Source organism: Gymnogyps californianus, chromosome 15 (genome assembly GCF_018139145.2).
Source record: "Gymnogyps californianus isolate 813 chromosome 15, ASM1813914v2, whole genome shotgun sequence".
Lineage (NCBI taxonomy): Eukaryota > Metazoa > Chordata > Aves > Accipitriformes > Cathartidae > Gymnogyps > Gymnogyps californianus.
The window spans coordinates 6,720,141-6,737,074 of record NC_059485.1 but is presented as its reverse complement, the minus strand read 5'-3'; the positions used below and the strand labels follow the sequence as shown (position 1 = coordinate 6,737,074).

The 16,934-nt window shown below is 35.8% G+C and overlaps 2 protein-coding genes across 2 annotated transcripts in view; one reads left to right on the top strand and one right to left on the bottom strand.

Annotated features, from left to right (window-relative positions):
- C15H7orf50 (chromosome 15 C7orf50 homolog) overlaps window positions 1-16,934 on the bottom strand; it is a 132,338-nt gene that overhangs the window by 115,134 nt on the left and 270 nt on the right. The window contains exon 2 of the mRNA XM_050905757.1: window positions 15,429-15,574. Within this exon, the coding sequence (XP_050761714.1) occupies window positions 15,429-15,557 (129 nt within the window). The 5' untranslated portion in view covers window positions 15,558-15,574. The remainder of the gene's footprint in view (window positions 1-15,428; window positions 15,575-16,934) is intronic.
- On the top strand, window positions 164-1,237 carry GPER1 (G protein-coupled estrogen receptor 1). Its single transcript, XM_050905755.1, has one exon. It carries the CDS (start codon window positions 164-166, stop codon window positions 1,235-1,237), a length of 1,074 nt encoding a protein of 357 aa, XP_050761712.1.

Here is a 16,934-nt window from a genome sequence, read left to right as displayed (position 1 = left end):
TTGACTTCTAAAGAATTTTAATTTCCTATACAAAAGTGTACATCTTTTTCCATTCCAATCAAAATGCTTACTATGAACTTAGTTGAAAACAACCAAAAACCTGATTTTTTGGCATTACCACCAAACTGTGAGTACTAATATCTTTTCTGCAGATATTTTAACCATGGAAACCTATTCTGCCTCAATATCACCTGTTCTATGTAACAGCACAACTTTTAATCTAAATGGATCACATTTGTGTAATGAAAGCATATCTTCTAGGTTAGCTGATAAATCAGAACACCAACAATATGTTATTGGTCTTTTCTTATCATGTCTTTACACAATATTTCTTTTTCCTATTGGTTTTGTAGGAAACATTCTGATACTCGTTGTCAACATAAGCTTTCGTGAAAAAATGACTATTCCAGACCTTTACTTCATAAATCTTGCAGTAGCTGATCTCATTTTAGTTGCCGATTCTCTCATTGAGGTTTTTAACCTTGATGAAAAGTATTATGATATCACTATTATTTGTACCTTTATGTCTTTGTTTCTTCAGATCAACATGTATAGCAGCATTTTCTTTCTGACATGGATGAGTTTTGACAGATACTTAGCACTGGCAAAAGTAATGAGGTCCAACATATTTCGTACTATGCAACATGCTAGATTAAGCTGTGGTCTCATATGGATGGCGTCTATTTCTGCAGCACTAGTTCCATTTACAGCCGTGCATTTACAACACACCGGAGAGGTCTATTTTTGTTTTGCAGATGTAAAAGAAATCCAGTGGCTAGAAATAACCTTGGGGTTTATTATCCCTTTTGTGATCATCGGTCTTTGTTACTCATTAATCGTTCGAGTTCTTACAAAAGCACACAAGCATAGGAGTCTTCGTCTGCGGCGACAAAAGGCTCTTCGAATGATTTTTGTTGTTGTCTTGGTTTTCTTTATCTGCTGGCTACCTGAAAATGTCTTCATTAGCGTTCAACTTCTTCAAAAGAAGAGCGAGCCTGTCTCTTCAAGCAGCCCATCCTTCAGACATGATTATCCTTTAACAGGACATATTGTGAACCTAGCAGCTTTTTCTAATAGCTGTTTGAACCCCTTAATTTACAGTTTTCTAGGGGAAACCTTCAGAGACAAACTGCGACTGTATATTGAACAGAAAACAAAAATGTCAACATTGCATCGCTTTTGTCAGGCTGCCTTAACGTCTGTCATCCCTGACAGCAATGAGCAATCAGAAGTCTGATTTAGTAGTGGTTGTATAAAACATATGACTGTGAAGTTGTGCAAATAGTGAACAAAATGCTTGCTACTAACAGAAAAAAGTGCATTTGTGTATATATATAGTATCACTCTACTGAGTATTGAAGGTTTATATTCAAAATGTTTTTATGACAAGACTTTAATGTACAAGAATGTTTTAGTCAGATCTGTATTTAATTATGAACAGGATTATTAAAAGCTGAGCACTGAAGGAGCTTTATTTTGTATTATACATGTATGGATGACAATATAGAAGAAAATTTTATTAAGTTAGGAAGACTCTAGATGTAACCTGATTATCAGAGATACTACTTTGCTGGTGTATATAAGGTACTTCCACTGAAACAATGAAGCTGCTGTAACAGTGGGGGGGGAAAAAAAAAAAATCATTACAACATATTGATGTGGAGATGCAGAAAACATTGACTTTTTCATCCAAATATGTTAAATGACTTTGCTTAGAAGAGCTACATAGTACTATTTTCACTGTATTCTAGCATGTCTTCCATGATTAACTTTTTTTTAATCTTAATATAATCTAGCTTGGTGGTGAGTTTTCGTCTCATAAATATAATCTACTGTTTACATCAGTACTTGATCAAAACTGAAATAATCTGTAACTATATTTCTCATCTCAAAGAACTTCACAGAAGCAAAATGTAATGCTTCATTCTGTCTTTTAAGGATTGCCCAAGACAATCTTTGCCAGGACAGACATAATTGGGCCTTTTGGCAAAAATGCCAGTGCACATTCGTATCTGCCTTCACATTTAAATGCAAGTTGCACGAGATCCCTTTACATTTAGCAGGCCTGTTTTGATTGCCAGAACAAAATGCTGTGGCTTATAAAAAAAAAGTCATTCTTCAAAAGAGTATAAAAATTGCTTATGAAAATGACAGAAGCCAGTTTTTAGAAAGGAAGAACTTACGTAATGGGGAGTGTGATTAGCTGTTATCAGATTTGCACTTTGTGCGCCGTGCATCCCACCTCCAGAAACCATTGGCCTTTCAAGATTTTAAGATGCATGTTGGTTGCTTTGTTCATTTGAAGATTAATTATACTAAGAAAACAAATGTTAGCACCACCAACTTGAAAACAATAGTTTTTAATTTCTGCTAGAAAATAATTGGGTTTTAAATCTGATTGATATTTAGCACAGGTTACTGCTGAACTTGTTCAGATGAAGCTATAAAGTTCCTACAGATTAGTGTGCAACATCATTAAAACATCACTTGCTGCATCTCTGAAGTGAACAAACTCATTTCACCTCTGTGCTCATTGACTTAAGCACCAGAACTCTGCAGAATAAGATGCTTTGTCCTATTTTCAAATGTCATATATGAATTAATTAGCACATGAACAGATTTTAAAGGATTTTTAAACGTAGACACTTAAAACAATGACTAGTTACTAAGCAGTAAAGAAAACAGTGAAAACAATGATTCCACTCATATTTCTCACGAAATATTTAGAGTTTCCTAGTGGAAGCTTTGGCCACAAAAGACCTGACCTATAAACAGAAAGGCCACAAGACGATGGCTGAATTTGAAATAGCTAGCTAGATATTCCTGCAACTGAAACAGGAACTGCAGGGTGGAGTTTGCAGCAACTGCTGATTTTTTGCAAGTGACTGCTAATCACAGTCTAAGGAAAAATGTCATTTAGTCACATCTTCCCTGTAGAACACCAAATATATCTTCTCTCAAGAAAGATGCAAGCATTGCCATGCCTCCTCTGCATAGAACGAGTTGCTAAACAACACTTGGCAAGAGATCTCACACCATTGTGCTACATCACACATAGCCCTTTTTCCTCATTATTTTCACTTTTGGAATTAGCCACAATTGCTCATATCCTATTGACTGCCAATGTACATTAATCACACCTTGAAAGATGGCTATTTCAGACAACACAGAAGTGAAGGAATGGATAATTCTCTTGGCAATGCAATTCTGCGAAGACAGACGCATCTTTTGAGATTACAGATATATTACGTTTGTGTAATCTTGACACTTGCCATGAATAACTAACTTATTTGGGGTTACAGGAATACATTTTCCCAATTGTAGTCGTTGCTTATTTTGTTTTTATAGGAGTAAACTCCTTTCCCCTCCTCCTCCCTTCCAATATAAGAATCTGTTTTTTGATCAAGGCTATAGTAGAAGCCCTTTCATCACCACTGTAGATAACAAATCAAGAAAGTGTCTTTGCTCAGAAGCTTATAATAATAAACAGAGAGTAATAGCAAATGCCTGCTCATACATACTATGAAATAGTTTGTTTGTACATGATTGTATTCAGTAGTGTCCTGATATCACAGTGAAATCTAGGAAAGATGAGATTACTATAGTATGAAGAAAAAGAGTATTTACTCAACCTGAAACACCCTATTGCATGTTTAAAACCAAACTACAAATCCAAACTACCTGAGGAGTTTCCTACTGTTGATATTTTGGTACAGGCTTATGAACTGTGCCTGAAATTACTAAATTTAAACATACTACTTACTTTAAATAAAAAGTACTCTCCCATGTGAAAAAATGGCAACTTCTTCCCAAAACTTTTTTTTAACAGTAACTACGTACAAAGTAATATTTACAGAAATGCCATACAACTTTCATGTATTTATATATACAACATGCTTTCTGCAGCCCATCACCTTGCAGTAACTCGTTACCATGGCTTATCCATGAACCAAAAAGACCTGTGCTTTATGTAGTTTTCTTTAAAATTAAAGAGCATGATCATCAGTAAACAAAACCTTTTCTGGAGTGTAGGGGAAAGGGGAAATGAGAGTAAGAATTTTGATACAACTTCTTCACTTAACTTTTCTCTCTAGTCTCTCACAAATTTTTTAATTTAAGGAAAGGATTCCATATGCCTTTCTAAAATGCTGGACTGATGACAACTACAAGATTTAAAAACCTGTTTATCACAGATGCTTACAATCTTTGCTGTAATAGTCTATATCAAGTCTCCAGACAAGAAAAGCGTAGTACTAGGAAAAGCACACAGAAAAAATAAAAAACAAACAAGCAAAAAAACCCAAAGAATCCCTGAAACCATTAACTGCTTTTGAAAACAATACCTTAACACAAAAATGCTTTGAATGCACAGAGAATTACTGAATATCTAGAAACAAAATAAATCCAAACAGCACAAACTAGCACCAGTCTGAACCTCATGCAACGGAAAGCAACAGTCTTCCCTCAGCTGTGTAAAAAGATATGAGAAAAATAGTTATCTGAGACCATTTTAACATGTTAAAGAGATGCTGTAACTTTGCATCCTTTTAACAGTTTTAGGAGATACACTAAATACCAACTGTGCAGGCACAACACATCCACATCTAGAAAAAGCAAAGTCAGTCAGTCTAAAGATAAAGCTTGATTAATTTATGAAAAGCATTACATGATGTGAGGGCATGTGACAGGGCATTTGAATCAATGAGTCAGGTGATCCCAGATTCTGTGCAAGACTTTGACATAGCATGGGCAAGATGCAAGAAAAGTCACCCCTCCCTTCCCCTTTCGGCTCCACAGAAAATCGGAACACAAGCATTCAGAACAGTCAATCCACCAATTCCAAAAGACAACATACACTACAAAAAATAAATTAAAAAAAAAGTAAAAATCAGAATTCTTAAAACATGGTTTTCTTCAATATTGTTTCTATCAAATGAAAAAGATACAGGTTCCTCTTATATTCCCCCAATGTAATCTGACATTTATATTATTAATTGAAAATGGCTCATCTAGAATAGAAAATCCATTCTACTAAACTTGCAAATAGGCAAGCTTTAAAAGAAAAAATTGAGCTCAAAGTTTTAACAAGAAAATGCTTTTAGAATTTCAGACTAAGTATCTGTGTTTTAAACAAAATTCACTGGCTGCACAGTGCAGGCTCTAATCTTTTTTCCAGCCATCAAGTTATGTTAGAAGCTAACTGAATTTTTTCCCGTGTAAGGATTTTGCTGTATTCTCTCAGCTGTTTATTAAGATTGCAAAAGGGAAAAGGTTGTCTGGACAATTTTAAATGGTTAGGATTGTCACATAAAAAATGTGTTAAAAAGTGGTTTACCATAAGTAAAAGCATGTCAAGTTCAACCCTGATTATCATTTAATTCCATTTGAACTTGCTTCTGCATAAGTAGGAAAAACAAGTGAGTGTATGAAGAAGACAGGCTTGAATTTTAATAGCTACTCATGAAGGTGAACCAATGAATTAATTTGATTTTGATTGAAAACAAAGATAAGGGTTTGATTTTAATTTAAGGGACAGTATCCTTCCCTTCCACTCCAAAAGTCTTACCTTACCCATTCAGACCATCAGGCAAATATTTAAAGCTTTCATCATAGAAGAGCATAGGGCCAAATTCATTGTTTAATTCAATCAATTGAATTATATCTTTGCAATAGAAGTTTACGCTTACATTACCAATTACATCTACAGCAGCCCATCGGTACACAGTTAGAGCTAGCTGTTCCTTGTTCAGAGACTGCTTACATTAAGAAACTATTATTATTTCTACATTCTGTTTAATAAATGTCACCAATAAACCATTTCCACCTTGGAATTGCACTTCATCTTTTTTATGTTAAATCTGCAACAACAGATGATAGGGAACAAGTCATTTTTAAGACATGCATATAGACCATCTTTTCTGTATAGTCTTAAGCTCTGCTGTTGGGGAGGTATATTGTGGTACACACCCTGCGCTATGTTTTAGAGACACACACGCTGGATTTGAAAATCTGAACACCCTCCATTCATATTTATAATTTAGGTGTCCTTTCTTCAACAGTGTTGTCCAAACTATTTATTCCACGTTGACATATGATACACCAAACTTTGAGCCCTTGGCTTTTGGCTTCCTTTTAGACTTCCATTCCATCATATGGCAGCATGACACAGCCAGGAGCAAGAATAAACAGTTGCATACTGAGCCAGCCACCCAAGATGACAACAAAAGAGCAATGCCTTCTCAGGACTTCAGACAGTGTAGGAGCAGCTCATTACTTTCAACTCAGTCTCTTACATGCTACTTCAGTTATTTTACATACGTCCAGTGAATTCCACTGCAAAATTTAAAGATGATTGTCTGAGTCTCACAAAGTAACCTGTGTGTTTAGAATGGCTTTTGAAGTTGTTCGACCCCGGTGATGAAACCATATTCAAGTTTCCAACCTATTTTCTCCAACAGTTCAAACAGTCTGCTACAGGTATATGCAGAAGTTTTTAAGTTCTAAATGAACAAACTACTGAACTGTTCATTACCAAAAAGTAAAATCTAACTTTTTAAATGTACCTATTCCAAATAAATATTTAATGCAGCAGGGTAAACCTTTCCAAAGAAGCTACTTTGCTTGTAAGTCCCAACTCAACCTGCAAGCAAAATCACTGAAAAGGCTTAAAACCTTTTCAAATTGCATGGAATGTGTTTTCTGGAAGGACTTTAGAAAAACTATGAAAAAAAGACATACTAGAGAAACAGGAAAATTATTGGAATATTGTTAAATTATCCTTAGTAATTGGAGTTAAGGCTATTTTTACAGAAAGAGCTCAGTGGTAGAATTGCCTAATAGTGGTGGAGATAGATTTGTTTTCTGCCTCAGCAGCAGAAACATTTCCTTTCCCGGGCATTCTCTCAAGAGAAACAGTAATATAATGGCAAATAAGATTTTCTTCCTTTCATTCTCTCTCCATTCAGAACTACAAAAGAGAAATAGCCTTTACCTGACCATAAAAATCTTTTAACTCTTGTGTTCCTGTACTTAGTTATGAGTGAAGTGCACACAGCAAATTGAGAGAGAAACCAAGGAAAGCGCTCACTTAAACGATGTGATGATATTCCAAACATCCATGTGATGACCGAGTAGCAAGACAGGAAGATATAGCTAGATAGTGACGCCTGTGGGAACTTAATTTATAAACTTGCTTGGCTTTCAAATACATAAAGTCAGAAGAATTACTTCTGATATTAAAAGCTTAATACTCCTAGAACAGTGAGAAATGTGACATGTTATTTTCTTATTCTAATGTAAAGATGCCTGATGATGCATGACACTGTTGAAGTGTCATGCAATCAGAAGCACAAACTTGCTGGCGGAGGTGCTGCTAGAGTTGACATCAGATCACACAGAACCTAACTGCATGCTCAACCCAAAACAAGGGGTTCATGAGGATCCATGGAAAACTGTCCCTGTCCCCTGCTAGATTTGTGCTCTTCTTGACTCTCACTGATACTGAGTAAGACCTTTTGGGTCTTGGCCAGAAGATTTTATTACAAGACCTATAGGATCAGGACAGTCAGCCGCTCCTATTCTAAGCCCAAACTAGATCATGACTTAATCTAGACAAATCTTTGTAAAGAAGATACCATGTTTTAAATGAAGCATAATAAACTTTTACCATGAAAACAAACAATCAAAAAACCCCCCCCAAGTTTATTAAAAATGCCTTTAGAAAATCATGGAGCTATGGACTTAGACACAAGAATAGCCATGACAGATGAGACTTTCATAATAAACTAGGAAAAATTTGTCTATTCCAAAGGTAACTAGAAAAAAAGAACCAGCCAATGAGGTACATGAAGGCTCCAAAGTCTACTCCGAGTCCACAAAAAGGCCACGACCAATTTCAATGAGCTTTGTATTACAGTTCAGTATAACAGTTCTGTAACCACCTAGCTATTTTACAAGTGGGTAAATATGAGTAACTCCCATTCATGATGCAGTACATAATGTAAAGGTAGGATAGAATGACAGTTATTAAAAGCATGTATTTTCCCCGCATACTTAAGATTTTCTATTCTCTTTTATATAACCGCTCTGCTCCTTTTTAAGTCATGCAGCTCTAAGTCTTTGGTACATTCTCTGAACAGTTTTGACATGTTTCAAGCTGTAAGATGGTAGGAGCAGAGAAAAACCTGGTTTACAGATGCAAATTATTAAGATAATGCTGAGAAATTTAATAAAACATTGGTTGATGATCTTCTGTTTGATGTCCTACAGAACTCTTGTGGGATTCAATTAGAAATAGGTAAACGCATTCAAAGACAGAGTCTGGTTCTTTAAGCAAACGGTTCCCCTGTCAAATACCTTCATGCTTGTACCCTCGTTATTTCAGGCAGCTTCTAAAAGTCAAAAGATTAATTTTCTGTTCTAATTACCTGATGGATGTAACAGACAAGCACCTTCCAAGTATTTATTAATCTGTGTGGCCTTGATCTAATACCCAAGAGCCACTTTATCTATGCTGTAATTTATTAACATACATAAATATACACTAATCTTTCATATGGTTCACAATATTGCATCTAAATACAAAGGTATTTTGGAGGAGGAAACTTCTGGTGAAATAATTCTAGTTTCTCATTCATACTGTGGAAGCAGCCATCATCCCCCTTTTATCTGCTCCAAGATGGTTTTTTTAATTATTTTTAAATCTATTCCATCAACACACAATAATTTGTATTTTATAAAAATCCTTATACCAGACTCCCACGTTGTTTAAAAAAGCAGTAGCATTCTGTCAAGGACAGGGAAAACTGCTACTTTTTAGAATAAATGTATTTTAAATATCCAAATTGTGCCATTTTAGGTTTTTTGAACAAATTAACATTAACAAAATAGTATCAAGAGCAATAAAGAGGAAGTAACAAATCCACAAGAATCAAGCTTGCATTAATATGTTATACTGTACACACTTCCAAGTTTCAAGCCCTGTCAAGAACAATTGCCTTTGAACGTCCATTTCTCTGCTCTTTATCCTATATCAGAATGTAGCAAACATTTATCCTTTCCAGCTTACAACTTAATTTCTTGCCAAGTGGAATGCATGTTGTGAATTCAAACATGTAATGGGACTTTTTTTTTTTTTTAACTGAAGTTACACATATTGTGAGGTTTTGTGCCAAATTTTCTATATTCAGCAATTCGGGCCTTTTCCAGCAATTTTCATTTATGATGCCTCTCTCTATGGTGAGTTAGAAGTCATTAACATAGAACCAGAAAAAAATCATAATTGACAAAGGGCAGAAAACAGTGTTCTCACTGGACTAGAGCTGGGTGACATGTAGTCAAGCAGATCTAGCCAATGCTCCTTACTTCAACAACTGCTTGAAGACCATTACTCAACAAATTCAGCCCACAAGTGGGAATCCTGTGCTGAATTTCAATTTTGTGAAGATATTTGCAGCTAAGTCATGAAAGCAAGGATTTATACTGGAAACCTAATGAGAACTGTCAAGGAAGGTCTCACCACTAAGAAAAGAATGGGAGCTGAGAGGAAACATTAAGTACGTGCTCCAAGAAGACGAGGAATAATTTCCTCTCTTAATAGCAAAGAAGGGACAGTTGTGTTTCACCACCAAACTCCCCATCACTTTAATACCCTGGCTATATTAATAAAAGTAAGGAATTAATTTTGAATGTATACAGATTAAGGCAAATACCCGGAATTAGCATGAAACTCTTGCTGGTTAATATGTAATGAAGAACGCACAATTCCTTTAAACAAAAGTAAGAAATACACCACATATTGTTTATACCAATCACAGTTGGGGACCTGAGCCTTTCGCCTGGGAAAACCATCTTCAAAGTAGCAACTGTTTTCCCAGCTGTGAATACTCTTTCCTGGGAAATCTATTCCTACCATTACAAAAATAATTTTCAAAGGAATGTAAAATTATTCAGCCTAATCTATGCATATCCATATTTCAGACACTATTTTGTACCTTCTTAGACATGTCTGTTTACAAAAGGCCTACTATTCTCTATAAACACTATATGGTGTCACAATCAAATTTACCTCTTTTAAAAAATAAATAAATGTATGGTTAATTTAATAAAATAGTTTAAAGCAACTCTATCAATATTCTGATGAAAAAGTGTTAGCAGGAAACAAGTGTTTCAGTCCCATAAGCAGCTGCCCTCAAAGTTTGGGTTTTTTTTTAATTTTCTTTTTCCTAATTTGAGAAATAGTGCATAGATGATAAAGCAGACAAACCAAGTAAGATGTCACACAGTAAGTCATAAATGCCAAATGAGTGTATAGCTTCATATTTTTTTTTTCAAATATCAGAAGGCCATCATACAGCAAGGCAATAAGAAGTCAATGGGACAGCAAACTTGTCTCTTTATGCAAGTAAAAAAAATACAAATAAAACAAGAATAAACATTCAACTGAAAGGTAGCCCAAAGAAAGAGAAATAGGCCCAACATTTCAATTACAGACTGACCAAAACCAGCACACTAACAAGAGCGCACTAATATCCATATTGACATTTAACTTCGCCATTTTGAGAACCAGCTATCACCCCCCCTTTATCACCAGAAAACTGCTAACTGGTGATGTATCCTTACATCACAAGGTGTGGGGGGAGATGGAGGGATTGGGGGGGGGGAGATGAAAGATTATGTCATCTTCTCTTCATAACATGGACAAAACTCTATTTGCATGTTAGAGATACTTTAAAAATGGTCAAAAAAACCAGTACAAGACAAGATACTTATTTTTAGGAGGTTATGCTAAATAAAATTAACTTTTTGGAATGTATTTTCCTTTTTTCAATATTTAAGATTGGTTTTCTACATATTTCTTAAACAAACAAAAATTAATAACCCCGGATAACACTAATGCATACAACAGAGAATTAAGCTAGTAAAGCAAAACTAAGCAAATGCAGGAAGAGTTGACAGTGGAATTGCAATGCAAGCAGTTTCCAAAATATATTTTTAATGTATATAAGACACAGCTAGTATTGGTAGCCTGGAAATCAGAAGAAAATCCTGCAACATCACTCTAAGTTGTAATTTCATGGGATTTTTTAGGATGGGAAAATTCAAAACAAGTTATTTTGATGGTTACAAGATAAGCTTCCCATTAATTAAAAAAATAAACTAATGGAACAATAAAGGATTACTGAGTTTGTTTGCAAATCATCCACAACTCATTATTTCAACAACAGGCTTTGATATGAATTAGTGGGTTGTCAAATAAATAAATATACTTTCTGATGATAGTTTTACAGTATCTGCTTCATAGGTTTTGTACCATGAATGTCTGGTTTGCATTCATTAAACATTCAAATTACTACCCCAGTTACCTGATTATAAGCAGCATTAGAGATTGTATCAAAGTAGCATTCCTAGCTATTCCACCAAGCTCATGCCAAATATTTATCTCCACAGCTTAAACATAATTTGATGGGGTTTTCCACCACTACAAGCAAATAGTGCCTTTAAACAATTTTTTTTTTGTGGTTTGCTTTGCTGTAGTACTAGCTTAATAACTCCTTATTGGTCTTTATGACAACCTCCAAAAAGCTGAACAGGAAAACCCTTTCCCTCCTAATTTTGCCATTTTCCATTCAGTAAACAGATCTTGCTGTTTGGGCACCTGCACACTAGCCCTCTGATTAAAGAAACACCATGAGCTACTTGTTTATTTGCCATTGTTTGTACTATCTGTATGGAATCTCAAAAATTAAATTCCTTTCCCACTGATTTTGCCTTTATCTGGGGAAAATGTTGATTCCTCCTCCTCCAACCATTTGCAATGCTGAAGATAAGAAGGAACATACAAGGAAACAGCCACTGATTGTATGAGCATTACCTAAAGAACCCTTCAACCATGAACAACAGGATTTGATTTATAAAGATTGACTGCCATTGTAATTTTCCTTAAATTTACAATGTTTACTAGAATAAATTGGGAAGGAACAGAAAATTAATATTGTTTTCTATGGATTATGAATTTTGAGTCTTGCCTAATAGATGTTCAACTCTAGAAGAACTTCTTACTGTTCTGTAGAAAGCCTGCAGCTCTCAAAACAGCACTGGAGAAACAAGATCTACCCTTAAATTACAAGGTTAAAAGATCCTTTGATACTGTAAGGTAATTCTGGGTAGAACTCAAATAGCCTTCATAAACAAAGCAACCACAACATGTTCCTGCCTACAGTGTTGTAAGTGTCAGTACTTCTGTTTTGATAAGCTTCGTGGCACTAAGGCAGCTGAAATTTTGAAAGGTGAAGAAATCCATAAACAGAAGCAAGACACAGCAATTGCAAACAAGCACTTCTAATGCTTCTGTTATTTCAAGATGACACATTAACAATATTGTAAATATTTTTTTCAGAGAACTGAAACAAAATTAATTTGTCTCAGACAAGGTCCATCAGAAAGTTTTTATTTAAGAAGCCAGTATTTAACTTCAGACCACCAGTCTAGATTGCACATTTTAAATCTCTTGTCTTTATGCCTATGTTATGTGACAATTCAAAAGAACAAACTCAAACTATCAGAAGGTTTAACATACAAGTATGTTAGTAAACTACAAAATCATTAAAAAACCAAGTAAAACTAATGTCCAGGCATTTAAGAAAAAAAAGCAAAACAATGTTTAAAATGTGGGGTTTATTGCCAAGTAGCTAAATAAAACAGTAACATTATGAAAATCTGTCAGAAAAAACACAAGGCTGAATTAAGTTTAGAAACTTGTATTGCTCAGCTCCACTAGAGATGTGTCATTTAGAGCTGTGCGGTTCTAAGATCATTCATGAAAACATTTATACAGGTCTTGAATTGCTCATTGCTATTTAATGTAAACAGAAGAAATTGAGTAGATGAAAATCAATAAAACATCAAGATTACTCTGAAAGGTCAAGTTGTTCCAAGGAAAAATGCTTTAGTCTTAGGCTGGTAAGAATACTTGAAACAAATTTCATGAAGGAATGATCAATGTACACTAAATCCAGTCACTTAAGACACATTTCAACTTGCCTGCCTGCAGCTCTATAACAAAATCAATTAGAGATTTACATTTTCCACTTTGGAGACTAAAATTGCTGTACTAGATTAGAAAAAAAAGTAAATCACAGGAAAGTACAGTGACTTCATGAACCAGTGAAACCTCTCTCCCACCAAAAGCAATGTGTTATATAGCTATCTTCTGACATCTTTCCATCACATACGAGACTCCTTAGGAGAAACTGGAGTCTACCCATCCTTACTTTAAGAATGTCAAAAAAAAAGTTTTCTTTATTCAGTTATTGCATTAAAGTCAATCACAGCTCATCAGAATCCAGTCATCATGATTCAGGAATTTCTGTAGATCTATCAAGGTTCCAGCTTATTTTAAAGTAACAGAAATAAAATTAAAGACAGTAAGGCTGCAGAATAAACACTCTCAGCAGTTGCCTAAATTTTTGTTCCAAATTTCTTCTTTGGAACCATCCAGAATAACTGAGCGTATCACTGCAGCCTCAGAGTTCCTCCTGATCTTCCTGTACACACAAAGCAATTTTACCTTGTTTTCTACTACATTTTCCATGCTGACAAGGTTTGATGACCAAAAGCATTTTAAAGCATAACTGCCATTGTGACTTAACTGAGTATTTCACAGAAAGCTGGGCGTACACATGCTGAGTAACAATCATAAACTGGTAAACAGCTAACTTGCATTAACCATTTCTGAAGTAAAATTGTTTAAGATCTGCCTAACGTTTTTCATTCTCAACAGCCACTTCAAACAAAAAAAAAACGTGGTCTACTCACTTATGCTTTCCTACTATCAACAGTTATAGTTTATGAAGCTGATGCCAAAAAATGGCTTGTCATAGACCTTATATGGTATTCCCTAAAACTAACACTAGATACATGTTTAAGCCACCCACTGACACCAACTTTTAAAATTCTAAGAAGTGGTGTGCCTAGTGGTGTTCCCTAATAGTACTAAGGAGTCTTCTTTCCATTTAATATTTGCTCTTTCTTTCACAGTCCTACAGTCTGGATGGCCAACAAAAACTAATTTGGGGGTTCTAAGAACTTATCACTTGACATCAGATGGTCCAAAAAGGCCCTGCTTGCTAGGGGTTTGAAGCCCACTTGGGATTTTTTCCACTTTTACATGAAATTATACAGATTGTCACAGGCAATAAAATTTTAATTTTGACATTTCAATTTCACACTGTTTTATCCTGGAAAATTATTTTCAGTCAAATTGAATTATAGTACTGTGAATCTGAAGTCTATAATACACAACCTACAAAGGAAAGGAGAAACATTCCCTCTTATTAAGCTATAAATACCAGATTTTCTATTTTTGTTTTGATACAGACAAAGATGCAATCTTTCCCTACTTGAGTTAGGAACATTTCTGCTGAGTTCAAAACTGCAAGAATTTACAGAACCCTGAACAGCTACTGCCAATAGATTGGCTTTTCCTATATTATGCTTCACAAACTCTAAATGTAATAGCTAGAGACACTTAGGCATGCAAAAGCTCTCAAAAAATATTCTTGCCAATGAGCTTAAATAAAGTCTAATAACAAAATCAGAAGTACTACTTTTTAGTTATATGATCTCCATTGAGCTATACATCTCTTGATAAATGAAGTAACAAGCAGCTTTCGCATCTATTTTATGTTAGGCCAGGAAACATAAGAGAGTTTTTAAGACCATGGCTTAACATCACCTCAAGAATTCCTGAGGAAAAACCTTTGCCTTTCCTTCTCCACTCCTCGACCGTATCAAACTGCTTCATATTTCTTTGGTCCACGTTCTACAGTAACCACTCAGAACAGCAGAATTGAATCACCCTGTTTATGCATCATTTCTATCACAAAAAAACTTACAGCTCTAAGTTTCCACTTAAATAACATCTTGATATTGCTAATTTCATTCTCATAAAATTAATTCATAAAATGTTGAGTAATACAAAGAGACTGCTGACACCTTCTGGCCACTTGACATTCCGTCCAAAAATCAAGAGGATTTCCAAGAAAACATCTTTCATGTTTTTCCAACCACTCAGGATCACATGAAGACTGAAGCTACGCCTATATTGCCATATGACAGTTGCTTAAAGCCATTTGGTTCGCCTTTCACCCACATTCTCTCACCCATTCTCTGTCTTTCACAGAAGCATCCAAAACAAACAGAGATCATGTACTCTGGCTGCTACAATCGTATCCAGATTTGGCTTAATTTATCTTCTCCTTTCAACTTTCACTCTAGGTATATCACATCCAAGGAATCATTGCAACTGAATCAAATAGTACATTCAGATTCAGTACTGAATCTGTCACACAGTACTAAACCTGTCACATCACAGGTAACAATATGTCCATGTTTTATTGAATTAAACAGCCAAAACTGGGAGAACCTACCTGCAGATTTTGTTTCTTTTTCTTTGGTTGAGTCTCTGATTCCAGCTCTCCCTTTTGGGCCACATGTTGCTTTAGCTTTTTTCTTTTTTCTGCCTTCTTTTCTTTTTTTTCCACATTCATTTTCGGCATTCTAAAATAGAGCTATTCTGTAATAGAAACCACCAAACTGCAATTAGAACCTTTTTATATATTAAATGTCAGTCTCCTATACAGAGAGAGTTATACTATAATTACACTGGTACGAGAATTATTTGTGACTACTTAACTATGAAATCTATGTCTGCACCGAATTTCGATCCATTTTGGAGAATTTTCATTATGTTTCCTTTAGGAATACATTGTAGTTAAGCTACTGCAAAACTAGAATGTCATTCTCCTGTAGAAAACTCAACGCCTATTGTCCTCTCAGGCCCCGTTGTGGAAAATGCTTCACTGACCCCCCTGGCAGTAATCCCCCAAAACCGATGCTGTACTTTCTGCAGGTTATAACACACCACATTGAACTGTTTGATCAATTGTCTACCTCAGATAACACCAATCAGATCTCTCTCTTCTCAAAATACATTAATGTGACTGTTAGTCATCTCATTAATATACATACGTGTGCATACACACATACCCACAAGCAAAAAGTAAGCCTACTTGATTACTAAACAGATAGTTTAAAACCATCAGTTCTGTTTAAACTGCAAGTTCTCCTGTTTTCATATAGATTGATGTGGAAAAACTATGCTTAAAGAATTATGTCTCACGAGTTTTACCTTTCATTTTATACTGACATAAGGGCAAAGGCGAACAGGAGTTGCATAAAACCTGGTTCTGAAACCAGGTCTAGTTGTAACTGCATATTATTTCTCTGAGAGAAAATCTGATTTAAGTAGCTTTCAACAGCTGCCCCAACAGAGTCGCTTGCTGTGTAACACCACAAACGCAACAGTTGACTCAATCACAAATATTTAGCTTGAAACACACCCTGAAAGATAAAACAACCCACAAACCCAGTCTGGCAGACGCCCATACAGCTGAACCCACACAACCGATAGGTAGGAACCGCCTGTGCTGCCTGACAGAGCAACAGGCACCCAAGTCCTCAACACCTCTGCCACAACGGCACCTCAGTTAGCCATACTTCTGCCAGGCCAGGCCCAGACCTGGATGTGACCAGGCCCTGGGCAGGCAGGCACCGCCTCAGCCAGCAGACAGTGCTTGGGAGGCACCTACTCGCTGGCTTCCCAACACAAGCCCCCTGGGTTTGCTTTTCCTTTTATTGAAGAGTGAGTTAAGGCTTCGTGACTAGAAAGTTGTTTTTAAATTTGAGCGATAAGTTCTCAAGAACAGCCACCAGAGCACCTTTCACAGGAAAAGCAACGCTACTGTCCTCTCTCCAGCACTACCCACCGGCTCCTCCGCAGCGCCCGCCCGGCACCGAGCTCCCCACCCTCTGCGGGAGTCGGAGGCAGGCGGCTGGGGGACGAGAGAAGGAAGCTGCACCGGGGCGGGGGAAGC

Bases quoted from the DNA above. Each gene is read 5' to 3' on its own strand.
- GPER1 (XM_050905755.1), top strand. From the start codon at position 164: ATGGAAACCTATTCTGCCTCAATATCACCTGTTCTATGTAACAGCACA.